Source organism: Rosa chinensis, chromosome 7 (genome assembly GCF_002994745.2).
Source record: "Rosa chinensis cultivar Old Blush chromosome 7, RchiOBHm-V2, whole genome shotgun sequence".
NCBI lineage: Eukaryota > Viridiplantae > Streptophyta > Magnoliopsida > Rosales > Rosaceae > Rosa > Rosa chinensis.
Window position 1 is genome coordinate 68,458,386 of NC_037094.1, and position 25,215 is coordinate 68,483,600.

Genomic DNA, 25,215 nt, shown 5'->3' on the forward strand with positions numbered 1-25,215 from the left:
TTTACGTTGAGAGGTTATTTTATGGTAAAAGAAAATAAATACTGCAATTTTTTTTTATAGAGAAGTTGGGTGTCAATCCATTAATAATAAAGGTGGATAACATTACAAAAAAACAACTCACCCAAAAGGATGGCTACGACAAGATTGAGCCATCCTTAGGGAACCCTATAGCCGAAACCAAATGAAAACAATATAACTAGGGCAACTTAAAATGCAACATCATCCTAAGATTAAGACCAAAGCCAGTAGCTTGACACTGCTAGAGAAAGTGCTGGAACGGAACCAAGCATTAACCCTAATTTATTTCTTCCCTAGGAGGCTAACCTTAGAGAACAATGCTAGCTTAAAAATATAAAAGAATAGATTTAAAAACCCTAAAAGACTGAGCCCAAACCAAGTCAAGCCCAACCTCTAGCCCAGCAACATGGAAGCCTAACTTGAGGCCCAGCACACCATCCTCATGAACACAAACCATACTAGCAGCCACCATGCATCGCCGCCTGCACACTGTGTCTGACCCAACTCGGAAGCACAAGGAACCACCGCCCTCCGCCCTAGCCAAAGAAGATGACACAGTACCCACATAAATACTGCAACTTTAAAATGTTTAAGATAATGAAGAGTAATAGCATTATGATGTACTTGTTTAATTAATTGATCTTCCGGCAAGTTTTAGAAGTCTCAATCCAATCCAATCCAAATAGCTCAATAAAGGGATAGAGCTTTTGAAGAATAAGGGCTGTATCTAGTAAAAGGAAAGCTTCCAATTTATACATTGCATTATTCATATTCATTTCCATGTAGATCAATTCATTATCGTAGAATTGCATACACGCCAATCCTGCTAGAATGCACCTACCTCCACCTGATAGATAGTTGAGATTGGTCCCAGTTCAAGAGTTGGATATGTTATTGGGATTTCGGCCTTGTTAATAGGCTTTCGCCACCCTATGGGCCTCATCCAGTGCTGTAAGTTGGTAGACTTGCAACTTGTTGGGTTTTGGCCTTTTAATTTTGTATAAAAGTCCATCACCCACGTCGTTTATGGATTTGGGTTCGTCTTCTAATTTTCTATTGGAATTAATATCTTTGAAAAACTGCTGGGCGTATTAATCTGAGGACGGTCAACGAGTCTACCAAGGATATTTGCAGGGAAGATTTATTGTCAAGAAAATTAGTTTATTCTCTCTTGAATTTTTAAATAACCTTTATGGTTCCTATACTCATTTTTCCATACAGTAATTACTATGACTAGTGTAATTTTTAAACTATACGGTCATTTTTATACCCAACGTGTTATTTAATAATTTTTCCTTCACCTTTTTCCAAATTTCCCACGTAGTCATTTTTCTTCCACGTACCCAGTCCCATTCAAGTTGAGTAAGTGCAACCCTAATGAATTAAAAGTTGGAACAAAGAAGTGTGAATGAGTCAGATTTTAGTTTAGATACTTTAGATCTTTCCTATGTACCCAATTTCTCTCCGACTCATTCTCCCGATTCAAATTTAGTACACGCAACCTTAATGAAATGAAATTAAGTTGGAACAAAAAAGTGTGGATGAGTGAGGCTGGGGAGGCATGGCCAGCTGGGCAGGAGGAATCGATTATTATCCCATCCCACTGTCAAGGAGCTGGTATTCCGCGTGCCAATTAATATGAAATCGATCGGTGTCACAGATTGGTAAGGCCAAAAGCTGATCTGATCTGATGCCTCACCACTCACCATCACCACCACCAACCTCCAACCTTCCTTTGCTTTTGTTTATTCATCATCGCCTAGCTTTAAGTACAATTCACATTTGCATGCTGCAGTTCACACTCTCAATTACTAGTATAAAGGATATGATAGATTCTTTGGCCCAGTACTTCTGCATTCATATAATTATTTCCAGTCTCAACCAAATGTCTATATATAATTATTTTTGTATGACACTTTCTAATGCAATAGTCCTACTAAGCAGCTGGCAACCTGGTTTGTGATGCTGCGTTTCCACTTGCAAGGAGGTGGAGATGGAAAAACAGGAACAACGGATCCAGATCTTCCGCAGAGTGTTAATATTTTAGTTGTTAATTTGTCCGTCTAGTCTTTTTTGTTTTTTATTTTATATATTTTTGGTGTCCTATTTGCTCAAAATATGAATATTCTTTAATCCGGGACGACAAAATAACTACTGACTTACCATGTAACAAAGAAAAAGAACTTGCTCACGGTGAAGTGTTTGAGCTCATCAATTTTCCATCATTTTGTTGGGCTACTTAAACTCAATTTTTTCATTGATCTTATATATGCTTCATATATTATTATTATCTTGAATGCACATGCAGTGGCAGAAATGAAATAATTAACAAATATTAATTTGGTTGATCACATGTTTCAAATGTCCAAAAACATGAGAAAATTAATTTTAAAAATCGGTTTTATTCTATTCTTCATGAAACTACATACAACAATCGCATCATAAATTTTGAATTTTGAATCTTTGAACTCACACTTCGGTTGTGATTGAGAAAGTTGGATCATTAGGTTACATCCAAATGTCTTGGGAAGTTGGGATAAATCATAAAACGTGTGGGTTTATGACTTCATCATAGTTTATTTTTACCACCAATTAAGAAGCCCAAATTGTTAACCAAAAAGGACTTTTAGCTTTTTTCACGACTGATAATTTTTCATTCTACATGGCCTACATGCATAACATGCATGTTTGAAGTTTGAATATTAACAACCAAATTATATTTATATTTTTTCCTTGAATACTTTGAAAGGAATTAACATGAGATTTGACTTTTGACTATTTGAATTTCTGATTATAAACACAAGTTTTGTAATCCTACCCAAAAAAAAGAAGAAGAAGAAGAAGAATATGTATAACCCACGTCCTTTTTAGTTCATTTTCATACATTCTCTACGTCCTCAATTTCCACCTTTGATCCCGTCCACTCGGACACTTTTTGCCCTGTCGACGCCGCCCCCACAGAAAGCTCAAGACAATTTCCACACCTTCGCACACGCATCAATCCCAGCCATCCACTTCAAACCCTTGATCAATCACATCCGTCCATTCAGTCGTCAGCCCAAACTTTTCAAACCCACAACCCGTCAAAAAAGGTAGTAGGAAAACCCTCAGAAGCTCCCTTGAACTATCATGGAAATTAAGTAATATTTGTGACTCTAACTCTCTCTCTCTTCTCCTCTATCTATATATATACCAGACAAACAAACGCACATTTTGAACGCAGATTGCCCCAAATGGAAAATCTCAGAATCCGATCGAAGAAAATCCGACCCGACAGTGGTGTGTGCAAGAAGCACCCGAAACACCAGCAACCACCTGGCGTTTGCTCCATTTGTTTGAAAGAGAAACTTACGAAGCTCTCAAACAGTTCCGGCAGCTCACGTAGAACCTCTAAAACAATGGGGTCGGCCACTCCTTCCACGACGTCTTCGTTATCGTCGTACTATTCTTCTACAGACGCTTCATCTTGCTCGTCTCCTCCGGCGGAGGCACGTAATTTCCGGTTTGCTGATCATGAAAGGGAGAAGGGTAGTTCGGTTGCGAATTGGTTGCTGGGCGAAGGTGGGGAGAGTGATTATGTGCTTAAGAAGAGCAGGTCGCTGGCCAATTACTTTCCGAGAAGACAGAGAAGTACTAAAGAGACTGGGGAAGAGAAGAAGAGTCGTCGGTTTTGGTCAAGGTTACTTCGTCCGATAAGTAAGAGGAAGGAAGATACGGCAACTTTGGTGCATTCTAGGACTGTTAGAGAGGTCAGGGTACCTAATAGGGTGCTCTGAACTTTGAAGGAAGCAAGCTAGATATTAATTTCTTAATTGCTTTCTTTTATTTTTCACTTTGTTCTTAATAGAATGTATATTAGAATGAATTAGACTTCTGATCACAATTTTACATCAGAAAAATGAAAGCAAAGAGGAAAAGAAAATTGTAATTTTTGTGTATACATATTCATGTCCTTACCTTTGATGTACTACACACGGAATGGTGGGGATTTTAAGCAAGATCTAGTAATATAAGTTCAGACAACCATTTTTCCAGATTTAGTACATGTATCCAATATATGTCAAAGTCAATCAAATCAAAAGTAATTTAATCATTTGATCATTCCCATTACCAGCCTTTCAGTTTTCGATGATAATCTAATTGGTTTCCTACTTATATATTGTAATGTTTTGAATCGTGAAAATAACAAGGTAAAAGGACGAAAATGTATGTCGTTAACTTTAGTTAGTTACATATAAATTCTACAAAATAAATTCAATCAAATGTTAACAAATGTATACAAAATCACGACCTAATCTTCTTTTCCTTGAGCGAAATTAAAGAGCCGCTCAAGCAAATTTCTTTATCCGGAAAGCTAATCAACCTATTTTCTATCACGACTCAATTCATGAGACTGTTACATATATATTTATGTTCTTATGAGTTTTATTTATTATCTTAAGACTTCATTTGGTTTGCGGAATGAAAAATTTTACCCTTTTTTGTGTTTGGCATGCCTTAGGGGGGAGAGTGGATCCTCCCACTGTCCCACATACCGTGAGATTAATTTTTCCTACATTAATTATACATTAATTGCCTACTCTAAACACCATTTTAAGTTTATCCAAGAAACTTTTTATTCTTAAATTGTTTATGTTTTTGATAATAAGGATGCCATTGGAAAATTGATGTTATTTATTTCCTATTTTATGACAAACCAAACATCGGAAAGGAAAGTAAAATATATTTTTCAATTACTTTCCTGACATTCCAAAACATTTGTAGGGAAACTAGAGGAAAATTTATTTTTTCATGCTCATGAAAAAGATCAAAAAACCAGTCAGCAAGATCTAAAATGTTGGCTGGATATCACCTCACTCTCGATCCAAACTCTCACTAGCTAGTGTTTTAGAAAATTAAGAAAATAGGGCTCATTTCAGATTTGATTCCCCATAATAATTTGTTGTTATGCAGTTCATATCGAAGTTGGTGACCCTATTGTCTCTGCATAGTGATAAGACAAAAGTTCTATATACAACACCAAAGAACCAAACTGGCATGACTTGGTTGTTAGTGTGCACAGAATCACAATCTTTGCTAGCTTATGACCCTAGCTAGTTAATTATTCTCCATCCAAGAAAGTTCCTTGAGGTTACAAATTCAATATGATTAGCCCACAGTCTTTACTCTATCTTTATGGTTAATTTCCATATTAGATTAAATCACAGTGGAAAAAGCTAGCAAAGTTCTATTGTGACAGGTAGTAAAATATGGTACGCGCGCGAGAACAAGTTCTGGGCAAGTTCCATATTCCAATGGGTTGTAAAGTTCAAACTGTTAAGCTGGCGATAGGAGAATATTAAAACTTGTATTCAATGGGTTTTGATGACTCTTACCAACTTCCCCAAGGGTTTCAAAGTGCACTACTAATTGCATATTAAAATTGAGACGTGTGTACCAGAAAAGAAGAGCCGTGATGATAAAGGTTCAAATGCCAGACAAATATTCTATGGAATTTGCGTAATGTTCCGCTTGCATTACGTTCAAATGCAACACAAATTTAGTAATAATAATACGAAGGTTCATATCAGGCGATTATTTATAATCAAACTTAACAACACAAAGTAATAGTAAAATGCTTGAAATTTCATATTAGTTTACCAAATTTATTTCCCAAAATACAAAATATAATCACTCATTATTCAATTCACTCTTCATTTCAAATGCTCAGTTGATTCTTTTTTCATTATTCAATAATGCTCAATTTCTCTTGAAATACTAAATATAATCACTTATTTTTCAATTCATTTCAAGTAGTCAGTTGATTATTTATTCTTTATTTAATAATACTCAATTTCTGGGTTTACATTTATGATGAAAAATATTGATCCAGTTGGATGTGTTAAAAATGGGCCTGTTTGACAGTCTTTCTAGAGGGCCTAAAAAGCTTTTGGATTAAATAAAAGAATTTCATGAAATCTAATTGTCTAAGAGGCTCAAGGAACTTAATTTCTCAAAAAAAAAAAAAAAAACTTAATTTCTCAACGCCATACCTCAACAAAACGTACTCGACTAAATTGCAAGCAGTCTCCAAACTCATTCCAATACGGACAATTCTTAGATTCACCCCTAGGGTGAACAAGCATAGTTACCCCTATTGTCGATTAACATACTTTTACTTAATAAATTTATAACTCAACGGTCCATATCTTAAATAAGTCTTTAAAGATCATATCTGTAAAAAATCAATCGAATCAAAAATCGTTTAGTTATCTAATTAAATCCAACAAATGGATGGTTCTAACAACACTTACTACTATTATGATAAATCGTCCATGTATTTCATAGAAATGAATAACTAAAAGGTCTTCAATTTGATTGATTTTTTACAGAGCTAATATTTGTATTAGGTTATACAACATGAATAGTCTGATTAGAAAATTATAAAGTTATTATGTCTTAATTGCAAAAGAGTGTGAATATGTTCATTCACCCTAAAGGTGAACCTAAGAATTGTCCTTCCAATACCGATTACATATTTGTCTACTGAGTGTATGTTTGTATTTTTTTAGTAGTGATTTTAAGTTTGTTTAATTTTTAATTTTTTTAATTTCAATTAGTTAAAAGAGTATATCAATGTACTGAAAGGTCTGAAGAGCTAGCTGTCAACCTACTTGGCTTTGGGCTCTTGATTTTTCAAGACTAACCCTACCACCATCAATTATGACAAGTTGCAGACATCCACCACCATTTTGAATGGTGACAATCCATATAAATATACGACTGTTGAACGGAATTAATTTATCACACAGTTTCGGCAACAAGTGATGACGGGTAATTGTTTTTTTGTCCAGATTTGGTTGAAATGCATATTGTGTCAATTTCTGAAATTTTATGTGGGTGACTAAATCTGATGTGCATATGCGACTAAATTTGAATGTCGAAACAAAGTTACTACATGTCACATGAAGATACTTCAAATTTATCTGTCACCTGCTCATTCGCTCAACATGTCTGACAATGGTTGGCAAGTTGTTTTAGCTGCTCATTGCCGACTCATGTTACAATTTGTGATTTTTGGAATTAAATATATGGTACATACGCTGTTCTTGTTGACTTGTGAGTCATGTTGTGTAGAATAATTTTGGTTGCTTATAATCTTGTAGAAGAAGGAAACTTAGACGACAAGTACACTTGGAGAACAAGTTTACTTGGAGATCAAGATGTGTAATGTTGTAGTGTAGGGCTTGTATATATAACCCCATTTACACCATTGAATCAATATGAGAAAATTCATCACTCACAAATATCTCTTCCTTTCCATTTCATATTTTGACATGGTATCAGAGCTAAGATCTGATAGGACTTTGTCTCTTTGTTTTTCCTTCATTCTTCTTTCCTCACACTCTGGGGTAAGATTGTTCCTTCCTCTAATTCAGAGGTTAGGATTGTTCTCTATCTTTTAGAAGGTGAATTTTATCCTTGTAACGTCTAGCTTACTCGCCCAACACCACTAGGTCCATCCAATTAATGCGATGTCTAGGCCAAGGATCAAATAAGAGAAAGGTAACCAAAAGGTTGAAAAGTGAGCATTGCTCCACCAAAATCTTAACCCTCCTTATCTGGTCGCATTAAAAGGAGTTACGAAAGGTTGCGCGATAGGCAACACCTAAGGATAAGATTTATTTTCTCTTTACTTAGGAAGTACTGCTACTTCTTGACTAGTCGATTAATCCCTCTCGACTTGTCAAACATACCTTCTGTCTCAATTCCACTGCATATTGTTTTTTCGTCGGTATTCCAATGGCTGGCCCTGATGCTCCACTTCTAGAAGGAGGGAAAACCAACAATTCCGGTATTCAAAAAGTTGAAGTCTCAGTTCAAAACCCAGATTCTTCATCAGGTTCATTCGGAGGAGCAAAACTGAATGGAACTGGGAATTATAGGACATGGAAGAAGATGATTTCCGCTCACCTTCGTGGAATCCATAAGATGGGTCATGTCATCGGTACCATTAAGGCACCGGCGAATGAGGAAAGTGAAGAGTATGTCAAGTGGGAAGATGTTGATGGACTTGTACTGTCAATTCTGTACAAGGCCATGACTGATGAGGTGATCCAATTGATCATTGGGTGTGATACTGCTGCAGAAGTTTGGAAGACGCTCAATGATCTCTATCTGAATGAATGGGAAAAATCTATGAATTGTTGTGCAAGGCAACAAGGATGAATCAGGATGGGCAAGCAGTTTCAGTGTTCTACACCCAGCTGAAAAACATTTGGGCCGAGATTGATCAACAGCGACCAAACAAATTGAAGAATGCTGAGGATATTACTTGGTACCAGAAGGAGAAGGAGTTGGAGCGTGTGCACCAGTTTCTGAGTGGATTAGATGCTAGACATGACAGTGCCAAGGGAAAGTTGTTGCATCGGCAAGAGCCTCCTTCCCTCACTGAGGCTTTTACCTACATCCGCAAGGATGAGTCTCAGCAAGGTAGCACAAAGGCAGCTCATTCTGAAATCTCCAGCCTAACAATCCAAGCTAAACCCCCTCGGGCTTAAGGTCCACCTCCTAGCTTCAGCACACCACAATCAGGATTACATCCCATGACTCACGGTTCTTCTCCAAGCAGGTCTGTATGCCAACATTGCAAACTGACTGGACACACCAAGGAGACTTGTTATAAGTTGGTTGGGTACCCTGCTGGATACTTCAGCAAACCCAAACTAACTGAACCTCGAGGTAGAGGAAAGGCAGTTGTTCATCTTGTTCAGAGTTCAGAGGACTTTGGAGTCGCTAGGTAAGATCATACCACAGGCAGTGATGGCCCTCCCTCAGTCTCAATGGTTGCTAGAGGTACTGGTAAGATTGGTATGGCTTTAAAAATTTCTAACTTTGTAGGTTCAGATACTTGGATTATTGATTCTAGTGCTTCAGATCATATGACCTATGATAAGAAGTATTTCATTACCTTATCCACACCTAATGTGTCATATGTTACAAATGCCAATGGTGAATCATTTCCTGTTTTAGGTATTGGGTCCATAAGAGTCACACCTACCTTAGTATTGCATGATGTATTGTATGTACCAGACTTGTTTCACCACTTAATCTCAGTTCCCCAATTGAATACTCAATCCTTGTGCTCTGTGACATTTTTTCCCATGTATGTGGTGTTTCAGGATCTTCTGACCAGGGAAGTCATTGGCAAGGGGTATATGAAGGGGAGACTGTTTCATCTGGATCAAGATTATGCCGGGGAGAGACCAAGGAAGAATGTCCCAGTTGCTTTGACTTTGACTTCTAGAGAGCTTAATGAAGTCTGGATATGGCATAAATGCTTAGGGCATCCTTCATTCAGTGTAATGCGTAAAGCTATGCCCTCTTTATTTGTTGGCATTGATGAGTCGTCCTTACATTGTGAAACTTGTGTTTTGGCGAAAAGTCATAGAGTCAACTACCCATTGAGTCTTTCTAATAAAAGTTCTATGCCTTTTGAGATTATTCACTTTGATGTGTGGGGACCTTCCAGAGAACCCACTGTTTCTGGAATGCGTTATTTTGTCTTGTTTATTGATGATTGCACTCGGTTATCATGGGTAGCATTGCTTAAATCTAAGGATTCTGTGTTTTCTGCTTTTCAAGCCTTTCAAAAATTGATTCAAACACAGTTCAATGGTCATATCAAAGTTTTTCGTTCTAATAATGGAGGGGAGTTTGTTAATTGTGATTTTCAGGAATATTTCCAAGAAAAATGTATAATCCATCAAACCACTTGTCCTCAAACATCTTAACAAAATGGTGTGTCTGAGTGTAAAAATAGTCATCTTCTAGACATAGCACGAGCATTGCTATTTGGTGCTCACATGCCCAAGTATCTTTGGGGTGAGGCTGTTCAAATTGCCTCACATCTTATTAATCGTCTTCCTTCCAATGTTCTTCAGGGGCGAATTCCCTTTGAAGTCCTATCAACCCATGTCTCTATTCCTTTCTTCCATAATCTTCCTGCTCGTGTCTTTGGTTGTGTTGCCTTTGTCCATATACCAAAAAATCAAAGGTCAAAGTTTGATGCCCAAGCTCTCAAATGCGTCTTTGTAGGTTATGGTTCTCATCAAAAAGGCTATAAATGCTATCACCCACCTACACGAAAGTTCTATGTCACCATGGACATGTCATTTTATGAAGATATGTGTTATTTCTCCCCCAACAACACCACTCTTCAGGGGGAGAATGAGTTTTTTGAAGAGATGTTTGTTGGTGGAAAGTTGAAGATGAATAAAGGCATAGAAGAAGAGAGTACTGACATCCCGAAGTTGACTAGTCAAATTTCCCAAATCGACCAGTCGAACGAGGAAACCTGCGAAATGGGTAGAAGTGTACTAGACCAATCGAAGGAAATTCTCGACTAGTCGATTTCTAAAGAGGACTCTATTCCAGCTTCCCCCTCATCTGATACTTCACTCTCTAATGCTGAACTTTCTAGTCAAGAAGCTCCATCTCAAGTATATCCAATACCTTCACCTGGTAACCCTGTAGAGTCTATATCTTCTACATATGTGTTACCTAGTAGGACTACCCGTGGTCAACCAGCAAAAAAGTATGAACCTTCCATAACTGCTAAAGCCAAATATCCAGTAGCTAACTTTGTGACACACCATAGGTTATCTAAACCTTATGCATCATTTGTGAATTAAATATCCTCTGTATCTGTTCCTAACAAAGTGCAGGAGGCTTTGGGAGACCCAAAGTGGGCCAAGGCAATGGAGGAAGAAATGGAGGCATTAGAAAAGAATCACACCTGGGAACTTGTACCACTTCCTCGTAGTAAAAAGATTGTTGGGTGTAGATGGATTTTCACTGTCAAACATAATGCAGATGGCACAGTAAGTAGGTATAAGGCGAGGTTGGTGGCTAAGGGGTTCACTCAAACATATGGGATTGACTATGATGAGACTTTTGCTCTGGTAGCCAAGATGAATACTGTTCGGGTATTGTTGTCACTTGCAGCTAATCTGAATTGGCCACTTCATCAATTTGATATAAAAAATGCTTTACTTCATGGGGAGTTGAGTGAAGAAGTACACATGGGTCTTCCTCTTGGATATGCATCAGATACACATGATGATGTTGTTTGCAGATTGAAGAAATCCCTTTATGGACTTAAACAGTCACCCCGGGCATGGTTTGGCAGATTCACTCAGTCCATGAGATGCTTTGGATACAAGCAGAGCAATTCAGACCACACCTTATTCTTAAAGCACCAAAAGGGGAAGATAATTGTGCTTATTATATATGTGGATGATATGATAATAATAGGGGATGACTTGGTAGAAATTGAAAGTCTTCAAAAGAAGTTGGCTTCTGAGTTTGAGATGAAGAATTTGGGAGATTTGAAGTACTTCTTGGGGATTGAGGTAGCCAGGGGGAGAGATGACATCTTCTTATGTCAGCGAAAATATGTGTTGGATCTCTTGGCAGAGACATGTATGTTGGATTGTTCTCCAATTGACACTCCAATTGAGCAAAATCACAAACTAGCAGAATATCCTGATCAGCGACTGATAAACCAAGATACTAGAGGTTAGTGGGACGCCTGATATATTTGTCACACACTAGACCTGATGTTGCTTATGCAGTTAGTGTTGTGAGTCAGTTTATACATAATCCAAGTGAACGGCATATGGAGGCAGTGGTAAGAATCTTGAGGTACTTAAAGTCAGCATCAGGAAAAGGTTTAATGTTTTCTAAATGTCAGCACCTCAATGTTAGTGGATATACAAATGCAGATTAGGCCGGTTCTATCACAGACAGGAAGTCTACATCTGGGTACTTCACCTTTGTGGGTGGAAACCTTGTTACCTGGAGAAGTAAGAAGCAAAAGGTTGTTGCAAGGTCAAGTGCTGAAGCTGAATATAGAGGTATGACACATGGAGTGTGTGAACTTCTGTGGCTACAAAATTTACTTCGAGATTTGGGTTTTAAGCCTAAGTCAGCAATGCAATTGTACTGTGATAACAAAGCAGCTATTGACATATCACATAATCCTGTACAACATGACCGAACGAAACATGTGGAAGTTGATCGACACTTCATTAAGGAAAAGATGAATGCAAAGTTAATCTCCTTTCCTTTTGTTCCAACCGAGTAGCAATTAGTGGATATACTTACCAAAGATATATCTAGCAAGTTGTTCCATGACTCACCAGGCAAGTTGGGTCTTCGTGACATTTATGCCCCAACTTGAGGGGGAGTGTTGACTTATGAGTCACGTTATGTAGAACAAGTTTGCTTGCATATAATCTTGTAGAAGAAGGAAACTTGGAGGACAAGTACACTTGGAGAACAAGTTTACTTGGAGATCAAGATGTGTAATGTAGTAGTGTAGGGCTTGTATATATAACCTCATTTACACCATTGAATCAATATGAGAAAATTCATCACTCACAAATATCTCTTCCTTTCCATTTCATATTTTGACTGTTCTCACCTCAATTGAAGAATCTTTGACTGGCTGGTTGTTGTTTTGCTCTCATGGAGATTTGGAAAACACGTAACAAGCTTCACTTTGATAATAAGCCTCTTTCCTTAATGCGTGTCTTCTGCTCTATCAAGACTTGGCTCCAATTTGTTGCCCCGCATATACCAGGTCACTTTGGCTTATTGGATTCCCAACTGCTTGTGATTTTAGGTATTCAACCGGTTACTCGTAGATACATTGCTCCACGTCTGGTTCTTTGGCATCCTCCAATTTCTCCATGAATTAAACCTAATACAGATAGTTTGGCTAAGGGCAACCCCAGACCTACTGCTTGTGGAGCAGCATTTCGGGATGAGTGTGGTCGCTGTATTGGTGGGTGTTGTCAAGGGTTGGGTCATCATATGGCCTGGCTTTCTTTGCGGAAATAACACCCTCAAGTTCGGGAATTGAATTCGCATTTCAACTTGGATGGAATAATATTTGGCTTGAGAGTTACTCCACTAGTATTCTTGCTTGGATTGGTTATTCTTCTTTTGTTATACCGTGGCCTCTAAGGATTGTTTGGTTAACTTGTTTAATGTGTATTCACTCAATGACCTTTCATTGCTCTCATGTTCTACGTGAGGGGAATACGGTTGCCGATACGTTGGCAAACTTGGGCTTGGCATCGTCTTCCTTGGTTTGGTATACCTTTCCTCCATCTGCTATCTCTCTATTTTTGCATATGGACAACATGGGGTTTCCTCATCAACGTGAGCATTAATTGATGATGCGCTACTATTTTAGTTAGCTGGTCTTAGTGGTTGATATATATTTATAAGGAGGCTTTTCTATGAGTCTGTTGTTGCTGCATCATGCAAATTTACACCACTTTATAAGCTGTGTCATGCATAATTTGCACCTTTTTACAAGTTGCGGCTATAGCAGAGAAATATCGGTCTTAGGATTGCTTTATTCTCTTTTGTATGGTTCTTAATTACAATTTTTTGGGATGGGAGCTTAGTCTTTCCATCTTCTTTTTCCTCAGATGTACTTTGGCGAAGGCTCTTACCAACTCAACCACTACACCAGTACTTACCAAATGTTTAATCGACTGTTTTGACAAGAAGAAAGTGAAAGGACGCAAGGTTTTTTAACCAACGCATAGAATATACATGAATCAAGAGACTTAAACCTAAGAGAACCAAATTTAAAGCTACAGTCAACTCTTATGTGTTGGAAACGTGAAAAACTCCCATATTATGCATGCGCCATTTAAACTTGCATCTCATGCATGCACCTAATTAAGGAACTTAACTCCAAAAAATTTAAGAATACAGCTATCGATCGGATTCCCCGCCATTGCTCCCCAAGTTCGCAACTAATTTGCATTAGAAGGGAGGAAAGAGGAAAACAAATCACAAAGTTCGAGAGAAAGCAAAACGAAAGATGAGAGAACCAAACCAAGATGCAGTAGTTTCCGGCCGCAAAATTGGACCAATCATCGATGTTTGCAAGGAGGAAGGAATTAAAATTCCAGTCCCAACCAGAACTAGGGACTTCCCAGAGATTAGTAAGAAGATCAATGATAAGCTTACATATAGCCTGTTGGAACTTCATTTGCTGCCTATTCGTATTTCAACTGTTGACGAGGCCTTCGCCACTTTCATGCAAATTATGACGCTGACCAAAGAAACGCTCAGAAAAATTCTTGTGAGAGGAGAATTTGATGAGTTCCTAGATGATGAGATGCATGGCACTGGAAAGCTGGCTGAGATGCTCAAGCAGTTCTCGGATGAGCTTGACCAATTTCATCACGAGTATGGTCTTCGTGACCTCAAAAATAACTTCTTAGAGACCAAGATCAACTATATCCTTAATACTCGGGATGCTGTCAAACAAGATCATGTAGATGATGCAGGGAAGAACAAAGAGGAGCAATGCAGCCTTATGAACACGAGGTTTGTGAACATGGTCTGGACTTACATCGAGCAAGTGATGTTGGATGTGTTAATGAAACAAATAGGGAGATATACTCATCTTCATTTGGAGGTCAGCTCTCTTTCCTATATTCTTTTAGGCAGAATGAGGCACATGACGCAGCAGTGGATAAATGAGACTATGAGAGTATGGAAATGAAGGAAACGTTAGTGAAAGATGGGGGTTATAGGCCGGATTTTTTGTCTGAGCATAATAGTCTCGAATCTAAATGCAGGGAATTCATATATGGAGTTCTTGATGATATGAAAAAACCCTCCACAATAGTTGTGGAGGGCATTGGGGAGATTGAAGTACTTGAGGGTCTGAGGAAGTACTCACGAGATGTATTATCCCGAGCCTTTTGTGTCAAAATGAATGAGATTGCACATTGGAAAATGTTCGCAAGAATATTTGTTGAACGTTTGGCTTCACATTTGAAGTTAAGTGTTGCAAACCTTGTGGACACATACATGGATGTGGAGATGTCTGATATGCAGATGTTGAAGGGGCCAGAATATGGTTTCGGATTAAAGGAGATGCTGGAGAAATATCCTTTGGCGCGCAAGGATCTTCAAAAAAGAATCGAAATGCTCAAGAAAGCCAAGGACATTTGTGATGGCATCCATCATGGGTGCTTTTAATGTGCAATACTAGCTCTCTTTCTAGTTTTTATTTATTTATTTATTTATTTTTGGTATTTTATTTATCATGCATGAGTTCAATCTTCTTCTTCTTCTTCTTTTCGTTTTTTTACCTTGGCTAGATTTATGTAAGGATGTTATAATGGTGTTTGGATCAATTATGATCTGTTTCTAACTAATTAATTAGGCATTCAATTTGTTAGCTTATCTAAAATAAATTTATCAGTAGCTACTGGCTAATGGGCTAAGTTATAGCTAAATCTGGCCATTAATTTTTATCACTTATTAAAATGTATAGCTCATTCATTGTTTCTGGCATTATCACTGCTGATCAAAAAGGTCATGGTAATCCAACTTCACCTTCTCTTTTCGTGTTGGATGTTACGTACCGATCATGGAGTATTCCTGAAAGATAATACAAGTAACAGCAACTATTTTGAATGAGAGCTTCAACACCTCAATTGATGACTGCGGTTGTTGTTAGATTATGATAGCTTGTAATAACAAATTGTTTGGAGTTTAAAGTCAATCTTAACCTCAGTTTTATGGCATGCATGTTCTGATTGTATGATAGTTAATGCATACATACATACATACAAACAAATGGTATAGCACATGGCATGGGATATATGCCTTGGTGGACCGTGGAAGTTGGATTATACGTACATGCGCTTCATAGATTTAAAACTTTTATACATGCACATTTACTTGCTCTTATAAACACGTGAGATGCGTATATATCAAATATGTACTGCATATGTGTTGATAGAAGTAGTGGTCTCAAAGTCTCAAACTAAATAGTTCGCTTCATATTATAAAGTTGACAAAACCGAACTAGAAAACCGAACCATTTCTAATCGGTTCGGTTTGTGCTTTTTCTCGGTTCTTAAACAATCTAATACTTGCTGGGAACCATCTCTTTTCTAGGCCCCAATTTCTCAGCTCCAACCCTTCAAAGCTTATTTGAAAGAAATCAAGCAAACCCAAATAGAATCAGAATTAGAAATAAGGAACAAACTTATGAATGATTGTGAATTTAATGTATAAACTGTTTTTATAAAATAACTCAAACTGCCCAGCAAATAAAGAATTGAACTTTCGAATTCTAAGCCTGTGAATACAGCAACCACAAAAACCCAATTTTATCAAATAACCAAGTTTATACTCACTAACTTTACCGATGAACAATTCGTCCAGCCCCTACAATTCATTATTTCAATATCCACTAAAACCTACCTCAATGAGAGACTCGAGCTTCTGCTGAAGACTTTGCATTTCTCCTCAGCTTCCTTGAGTGCAGATAACAAACTCCACAGCCACTGGGTGCCAAAAGAAACTCGAGAATGAGAGAGGAGATTGAAGAATTTGATATCGTATCAGTGAAAGATCGGTTTTTGGAGACTATGAAAAGTTGGGAGTTTTAATCTGGGGGTTTCATGTTTGGGTTGGAGATGACTAATAAACAATTGGTGAATCTGTGGGTTTTCTGTTTTCATCGAGAGATGAGTTCTGGTCTTTGAGAGAGAGAGAGAGAGAGAGAGAGAGAGAGAATTAGTTCAGTTCTGCACAAGTTTAAAAAATAAAAACCAGAACCAAACCGTTATTGCCATATAAAGAACTGAACCGAAAAACATGTATGTCAATATATTGAAGAACCGAACCGAACTGGATTTTTCGATCCTGTTCGGTGCGGTTTATCTGGTTTTAAGGTTCCAGATCCCAGCCCTAACCTGATCTTGGCACAATTATGAAGCCAACACCATAGATGAGTCTGTCATATGCACTTTGGCTGTCATAGGCAACTTTAGCATATTCTTCTTGGCTCTTAAAGTTGCATTCTTGAATGACATCTGGTTCTAAATGGTTTATTTCAGGCTCCAAGACTTCTTCATTATTAATAACAATGTCTACATAAGTAATTTTATCTTTAAACTCTGCTTGGTCATCATGGATGATTTCTTATGGAGCTTCTTCCATTAGAAATTCTTCTAGCTTTTCTTTAGATAAACTATTAATCTCAACTGGTAAAGAAAACTCTTTGGATTTTAACTTCTTCTCAAAAACCTTAAGAGGGTAATTCTTGATCGAGAAATCTCTAGGCAAAAATTTTTCGCTAAAAAGACCTTTCATCTTGCACCATGTCCGAACACGCTATTTTCCTTGTCTCTGACGAGACCTCTGCAATTGATCCCACCAATAAGCAACATCTTTCTTCAGCTTCCAAGAAACCATCTTATCGTGCTTGTGTTCTGGAACATCTATGATCTCAAAGAATCTATCTACTTCAACCTGCCAATCCAGAAAATCCTCAATGCTCATGTGACCAGAAAAGTAAGGAATATCAACCTTGGTTATGAGATCCTCGGAATTATAATTAATATCACCTCCACCACTACGTGAAGCTCTAGCACGTTGTCCTTCCCAGCTTCTGTTACAGTTGTTCCTTCCTTCCAACAACCCACGAACTTCTGCCATTTGAGCGTTCATGGCTGCCATCTGAGCATTTATGGCAGCGATCATCCAAGTGGTAAGGGCATCCAAATTCACTCTTGTGATTAGAGCACGTTCATCAACCATTGCTACAAAGGTAAATAAAAGAGACAGGAAAGACCTTCTCTGATACCACCTGAAGTAGTTGGAAGTAACCTAGGTTTACAAGCAACAAACCTTAAAAAGATAAATCTGGAGTGTACCAGAAAATTTGAGAAAAAAACTCTCATTTACCCTAAAAAGATAAATTTGGAGTATACCAGAGAATTTGAGAAAAAACTCTCATTTTATTAAATTTGATATCATAAACTGATCTTAATACATAGCATGATGATGGTTATATAGGCATCCAAGTCATAATCATAATCTAACAAGGAATCCTAATGAATTTAAATTAAAAAGGAAACTAAAAACCTAATAATAAAAGAATCCTAAAACAATTTCAAAACTAGCTTAAAAATATTAAATTCCGAATCAGATAATTAAATCGATATATTTTGGCCTAAATCTGTTAGGGCTCACTAAAGTGAGTCTTCAAGATCTCGTCGTTCCCATTCTGAAAATGTATCATGCGTCTCGAATGAACATTCTTGCCAAAATTTACTCCAATCTGATTCACAATCAAAACTTGATTTTTCGCACGAGAAACCTGAAAAATCCAAAACCAAATATTCTTCAATATTCCAGCGGTTAGTAACCTTATTATGCATGAGTTACATATTTTCCAATCACTCTTCTTAATTCTACTCCGCTTCTTTATTTTTTTTAGTTTTCTGGTTCAACCATGCCCATTCTCATCCTACATTACACTTGGAGATCAAGCGTCTTTGTCTTTGGATCACACGGTGAGAAGTTTAATGGGAACTACAAATAACTCAACACTACTCAAACTTCAAGACTAATGCTGATGAGGCTTGGAATAAGGACTCTTTCCATGGAGATGTTGCAGTTATCTTATGGGATTCCTCATGTACTCTCCTTGCTGGCTCCACTAAGAGTGTTGATGCTATTTTGGTAATAGCAGTTGAAGGTTTTGTAGTCTTGGAAGCCTTGACTCTTGCTTCCTCTCTCAATTTTTCATCAGTTTTAATTATATCTGACAATCTCAATCTCATCTCTATGCTTTCGGGTCCTTCTGTAACAGTATATTAGTTAGTTCATCATTTAGTTCGGGCCATTTTGGTTTTGTCTCGTTATTTTGTTTCTGTTAGCTGACTTGGTCCAGCAGAAAAGCAAACTCAGCGCCTCATTGTGTTGCCGCTCTTGCTCATAGGAAGGTGTGTCCTCCAGATTGGGTTGTCAATCCTTCTCTTTCCTTGTCTCATATTTTGTTGTATGATGCTGCTCCTATTCCCCCTTGTGGTCTGTGTGTTTAGGATGGTTCTGGCCTTTGGCCCTTGTGTTCTCTAATTTGGTTTAATAGATTGCTCATTTGTCCAAAAAAAAAAAATTTAACTTTTTGGTAAAGTATATGTAAGGTCCTCGTTAGTAAATTAATTTCTTGTTGGAGTGACCGATTGAGATGTCAAATAATAATTGTATGTATTATAAAACTATCACTATAGAACTCCACCACAAATGTGTGTTAATCAGAGTAGCTAGAAAAACACCTCCAAATAGTAGAGGTTGCACCATTATAGCCACCGAGAACAGGTCATTGAATCACCCGAAGTAGCCTATGATTAAAAAAATCTGATATCCACTAGGTTCACCATTGCTTTCACTGTGGTACTCAACAAACACAAACCTCAACGAGAACCACCAAAAAAGACAAGGAGATGAGATCTATGTGTTGGCTCCACCCAAAAATCACGAGAATTAACAGACCATCGAAAACCATTATGGAAGTTGTCATCTATGCTTGCGATATTAAAGCTTAGTTTGGGATTGTTGTGCTGTAAGCGGAAGCACTTTTAAAATTGCTGTGAGAGGAAGCACTTCTGATTTTGCTGTGACAAGAAGCAGCTAAGTGTTTGGTAAACTGTTTACGAAAATGTTGTGAGAACGAAAAGCAATTTCAGAGTGTTTGGTAAACTGTGAGTAAAAAGTGCTGTAACGGTTTATAATTACTAAAAAGGACATAAATGTTGAAAATACCCAAATAAATAACACTAAATAAAAAAAATTATGTTCATCTAATTCTTCTTTTATTTTCTATTGATTTTTCCTTTTGTTTTTTTTGAATGCATTTCTCATTAAGGGACCAACCCAAAGAAACAACGAATGAATTAACAAAAAAAAACCACAACAACAACAACAAATAAGCTTAGAAACAAGACCCAAACAGTAAAACAAGACCATTATCCATCCTAAACACAACGATCAGGGCAAAAGGAAGAAAGCCAAATAGCCAATTTCATCTTCATCTTGTTGATTTTTCCTCCTTATCTACCTTTTTCTTCACATTTCCACTCCGTTTCTCACTCAATTTCATTTACCCATATTCGTTTCCCCTTTTTTTTTCACTTTCTCTCTCTTCACTCTCATGAATTCTGGATCTATGCTTTGTTTTGGGTTCCAAAATTTATACATGGTGAGATGCTGTGATGATTATGTCAAGTTTGTTCCCTGATAGGAAGGGGATTTTGAGTAGGCTTTTAATCTTGCAGGTGCCATTTTGAGTTTCCTTTCTGGTAATTTTGAGATGGTTTTTCTGGGTTTCAATTCGATGTTGATGAGCTCTTGAGATATGGAGATAGGTCTGAGTCTACTTTGTTGATTGATTTTGAGAGTTTGGGGTTATGGGTCAGATGTTTTACCTCTTCAAAATTGTGGGATGTTGCTCTCTTGAATTTTAGTGATCGAAGAGGAAGAGGAAGAGGCGGAGGTACTGTAGATGAGGCTGTCGAGATCTTTGCAGAGGGAAGAGTGCAAGAGAGAAGGATGCAAAATTGAGAAAAGCATGAGGACAATTCGGATATTCATCAAAATTTCATTTAACCTTTCGCATCCAGAGTTGATTCTTGCAGAAGCTGAAATTAAAAGCTACAAATTGTAACTTCTTCAATTCGGTGGTTGAGGGAAGCACTTCTGTTCAGAAGCTGAATATTCTCCATGGTTTACCAAACACCACCAAACAATTTCAAAAGTGATTTGAAGTCAAAAGCAGTCCCAAAATGGGCCTAACAAAGTAAGGGAGAGAGTAGTCACTTATAAAAAATACTTCTTAGTTGTAATTGGCTCAACGACTGACAAACAGCAATTGGATTCTTTGATTAGTCTTTTAGAAAATTACTCTTAAGTGTCATTTTAAAACTCTAATCATCTATAATCTTCTTCAGAATAGCAAAAGGAGAAGTGAGAAAACCAGTGTGTGTACCCTCTGGCGGCTCGCCCTCGTGACGGCGTTGTCGGACGGGTTTGGAAGGGGCCTAGTGCCCGGTGGTGGTTGTCCACGGAAACAATCCCGTCAGAGAGGAGGTTGCGTGGTGGTTTCGCTGCCCAAAATGTGAGGTGGCGGTGCTTGCGGGCTCGGTGGCTTGAGTGTGGGGCTGGGCTCGATCTCTTCACGACCGGAAGGAGGTCAACAAGAGGCATCGTTTCCCAAAGGTGTGAAGGCTGGATCTGAGGGGATCAGATCAGATCGAGGGGTTCTATATATCTGGTCTGTGTCGTTTGGAACCTTCAGGTGCAGAGGAGCGGATGGGAGTGGCGGCGATGCTTACAGGTGTGTTAGGGAGGATGGCAGGATGGAGGGGCTGCTAGAGTTCATTCGATGTGAGAGGATGACCGTCGGTAGTAGGACGGCCTGGATCTAGTGAGCTGGACGGTGGCAAGCTGCTCGGTTTTCCTCTTTGGTTGGGCTGACTGGGTTTTGGGCCTAAATTCCCTTTATGTTATTTACTTTATGTTTTATTGTTGTTGGTCTTTAGTAGGTAATGGTGGCTATATGCCAATAATAAGTCCCTGTCAGTTTAGGGCAGGGCGACGTGGGCTTAGTCCCGGACTGCACCTTTTGTGTGCCTGGTTTGCCCTAGTTAGGTGGCGAGTTCCCAAATGGTCGCACCCTCCTAGTGGTAAAATGAAACTAAGTGTCGCCGGAGCTATTCTCCAGCGGCAACTGATTACACGTATTTATATACGTGTAATTATATCTAAAACACTAGAATTAAGTTGATCATCAAGTCAATTATTATGTAATTAATTCATTTTTATTCATATTGTAGTAAATAAGTGGAATTGTGGAGTTCGGAAGAAGTTGTGCGAAAATGGAGCTAATTGAAATTATCGACAAAAAGATGAAAAATCAACGATGGTCAATCGATCAATGCAAGCAAATATGTGACAATCATTGGTTTGAGGTCGGGAAAAGGAAAAGAAGAAGAGGAGAAAAAAAATAGAAGAAAATGGAGAATTAATTAAATGAATTGGCAGATAATCTATTAATCAACCAATTAACTAATTGGTTAATTAACCCATTAATTGGTTAATCATGCCTACCAAAGCCAACAGCACCACGTGCTTCACCTTTTCTCTTATGACGTCAATCCACCCTTCAACCACTGCAGCATTGCCAAGTGTCCCCTATCCTTTCCTCTTACTCATGAAACCATCCGAGCCACCCAGATTTTATTCATTCTCTCCTCTCTCTCTTAAAAAGAGACCCTAGACCTATTCTCGAGGACTTCTTCCTCACCAACCCTACAGTAGCCGCACACCCCAATTCTCTCTTCCTTCTCCAACAGTGCCGAACCCACCTCCATCTCTCTCTCTCCTCCATTTTTAAATTTCTTACCATTTTCTCTCACCCATCACCTCAAACTCTCTCCTCTTCCCTTCTTCATTTGTTAATTCCAATCTTTTAGGATTGGACACTCAAGGCCTCAAGGGAATCATCATCAAGAGTACCACATCTAAATTTGGGTAGTTGGGTGAAGAAATTGCTTGATTCATACTAGCTCATAGCTAGAAGTGACCAAGCTAACTCTCCCCTCTCTTCCTTATTATCTATTTCATAATTTTTATATACTTTTGTTGATGGATTCTTGTATGGGTTGTGAGTAGTTCAATTTTGGGAGTTAGGGTTGTGAAGCCTTAACTCATCTTGTATAAATATTGATGCTTTAATTTTAATAAATGCAATTTTCATTGTGTATGCTTTAAATCCCAATGTATTGGTCCTTAGAAGCATGTTTCTAGGCTTTGTCACCCTTTGAAATTATGTTGTGGGCAATTGTGATGAATAGATTGCTAAATTGACAACTTATTGGTCTTGTTGCATCTAGGATTGAAGTGTGGTAACCATTAGCTAGCTTAATTGTAGCTAAGCTTGCTTGGGTCTCTATTATCTTGCACTCTAAGCCTCTAATTTTAGATATTGCGGCCTTAACCGGCGTAATGCCTAAGTTAGAGAGTTGATTGTGGCCCTAACCGTCATAATCGATACACCGAAAGGATAATTGGTTTAGTAGCCTTGACCGGTACTAAATACGGGACTTAACACATATAGGAAATGAATGCATTTGTGAAATTGACATCAATACTTGTAAGAGAGTTAGTGTGAATCACCCGACACTCCATGCTAATCCGAATTTAATTTCTTGCTTGATAATTAGTTGTTTGCTTTTATTTTAGTTTGCATTTAATTTAGTTAATTCTCAATTCAAAACTCTCAAACAAAATTCTACATTCCATTGTGCATAATTCATTTGGGCTACAAGTTAGTGGCTTTGATTAGGCTTAGTGTGAGCTAAGCCGAGCATTGCTGAGGCTTGGTGCCTTGTGAATATTTTATTTTATTTTAGTTTACCTTGTATGCTTTTAAGTTATTCTAGCGCCAATTAACTCGGTTAGGTCCAACGCCTAATCCCCGAGGTACGATAATTAAGGTTCAAATACTTCCTTTACTTGACAACGATTCGTACGCTTGCGAGAGCATATGCATCAAGTCAGCAACATAGGGGGAAAGGTGTGTTAAAGCTGGATATTATGCTATGTTGTAATCGGGTTACATATCGAGTTATCTTTCCGTTGTGTCACTGCTATGTTAAAGCAAATGGAGTAGCTATTTGTGCACTCTTTGCTAGTTGGTGCTTGTTAGAATACAAGTCTCTTGTAGAGATTTCTGATATTATTTCAGAAAATACTCTAGATACTTATTGTAATCAGGGGTTTAGGCTCAATGTCCCCCCCCTGTATTCAACAGTTTCATTAATCAAGGTTTGAGGGCAGCCTCACCAGCCCTTTATTCAAAAAAAAAAAAAAAACACTTGCATCCTCAAATTGTTTCATCCCTGACGATTTTGCCCTTCCACCTAAGAAAACCAACTACTCAGATTAATATATATATATATATATATATATATATCTCTCTCTCTCTCTCTAAATCCTATACTAGAATCTAACTTTACACCACCATCGTCACCTTTGATTTCCAATTCGGCTTCAATTTTCATTAAGGCCATCCCCAATTTCAACGTGGAAGCACCCCTCCTTATTTCTCTGCTGCTCCAATTTGAGCACCACCACCTCTACGTCTTGGTCTCCGCCTCCGATTCTAGCAACCACCGGCACAGCGCAATCGAACCTTGCACCACCATCTTCACCTTCAATTTTCATTGAAGCCCTCCCCAATTTCAACAAGAAAGCTCCTGTCCATGTTTCTCTGCTGCTCTAATTTGAGCAAAACAGCCTCCACATCTTGGTCTTCTCCTCTGATTTTGGCGACCACCAACATGGCTTTGCTTGTTGTGAGGTGGGGGACGAGGTATAGGAAGCAGTACGCGGGAGAGAGCAAAGGCATCACTGAAGAGATGAGAAAACCTGCATGGCTACAGTGACAGTGAGAAGAAGACCTGGAAGCCTAGTACGGAGGAGTTTCTCAAGTACTTGGAGTTGGGACAGTAAGCTCATGTTTGAAACCGTGAGAAGGTGAAAAGGTGAAATCTGATTATTTGAGGCCATGGCCTCTTTTTTTTATTGGTGGGAGTGAGAGTAAATGGAGGAAAAGTTATGCAATTTTGTTTGTTTTTTGGGGTAGAGAAAAAGAATGAGAAAAGAGTAAGTGAAACGGCTCTCGGTGTTAGTGAGAATAGTTTTTATTGTTGGTCAGAGTAGTTTTTGGTGTTTGTGAGAGTAGCTTTTGTTGTTGGTGAAAGTCATTTTGGTTGTTGTTCAGAGTAGCTTTTGGTGTTGGTCATAGTAGCTTTTGACGTTGATGAGAGTAATTTTTGTTATTGGTGAAACTGTAAAAGTATCTTTTATTATTGGTTAAAGTAGTATTTGGTGTTGGTCAGAGTAACTTTTGTGATCTTGCCATACAAAATACATTGTTTTGTTATGGGCCTGATTTGGTGTTTCTTGGCCCAAAATATCGTATTGGCCTGTTCTTGTTTTGGACTTATACCTAAAAATGCTAAAAACATTTGGAAGCGATTTTTATCTAGTGTCGGTGAAAAATACAACCAACAAATCGTTATCGAATGCGTCCATCATTTGATGGACAATTGCAAGAAATGATAAGGATGTGATTTCGCTGCAAAACATCACTTAAATTGAGTCTAGTTCTAGCTAGCTGCCTAATTATATATTCTAGAATGAATGATGTGTGAAAGCTCGGCAACACCAATTTCAATTATTCTTAAGTGGTTTGGCTGTCACTTGGGTCATTAAGCTTGTGCTGAGTGTGTTCATGTTTATTTCTATGCTTGG

General features: G+C 38.0%; 2 protein-coding genes across 2 annotated transcripts; both read left to right on the forward strand.

The window, feature by feature from the left end:
- The first annotated feature begins 3,218 nt into the window (after positions 1-3,218).
- Positions 3,219-4,058, forward strand: LOC112178904. Its single transcript, XM_024317176.2, has one exon. The coding sequence runs from the start codon at positions 3,252-3,254 to the stop codon at positions 3,792-3,794; it is 543 nt and encodes a 180-aa protein (XP_024172944.1). The 5' UTR covers positions 3,219-3,251; the 3' UTR covers positions 3,795-4,058.
- Positions 4,059-13,903: 9,845 nt separating this feature from the next.
- LOC112178468 lies at positions 13,904-15,075 on the forward strand. Its single transcript, XM_040511575.1, has 2 exons — positions 13,904-14,415; positions 14,670-15,075. The coding sequence occupies exons 1-2, from the start codon at positions 13,904-13,906 to the stop codon at positions 15,073-15,075; spliced, it is 918 nt and encodes a 305-aa protein (XP_040367509.1).
- The last annotated feature ends 10,140 nt before the right edge of the window (positions 15,076-25,215 follow it).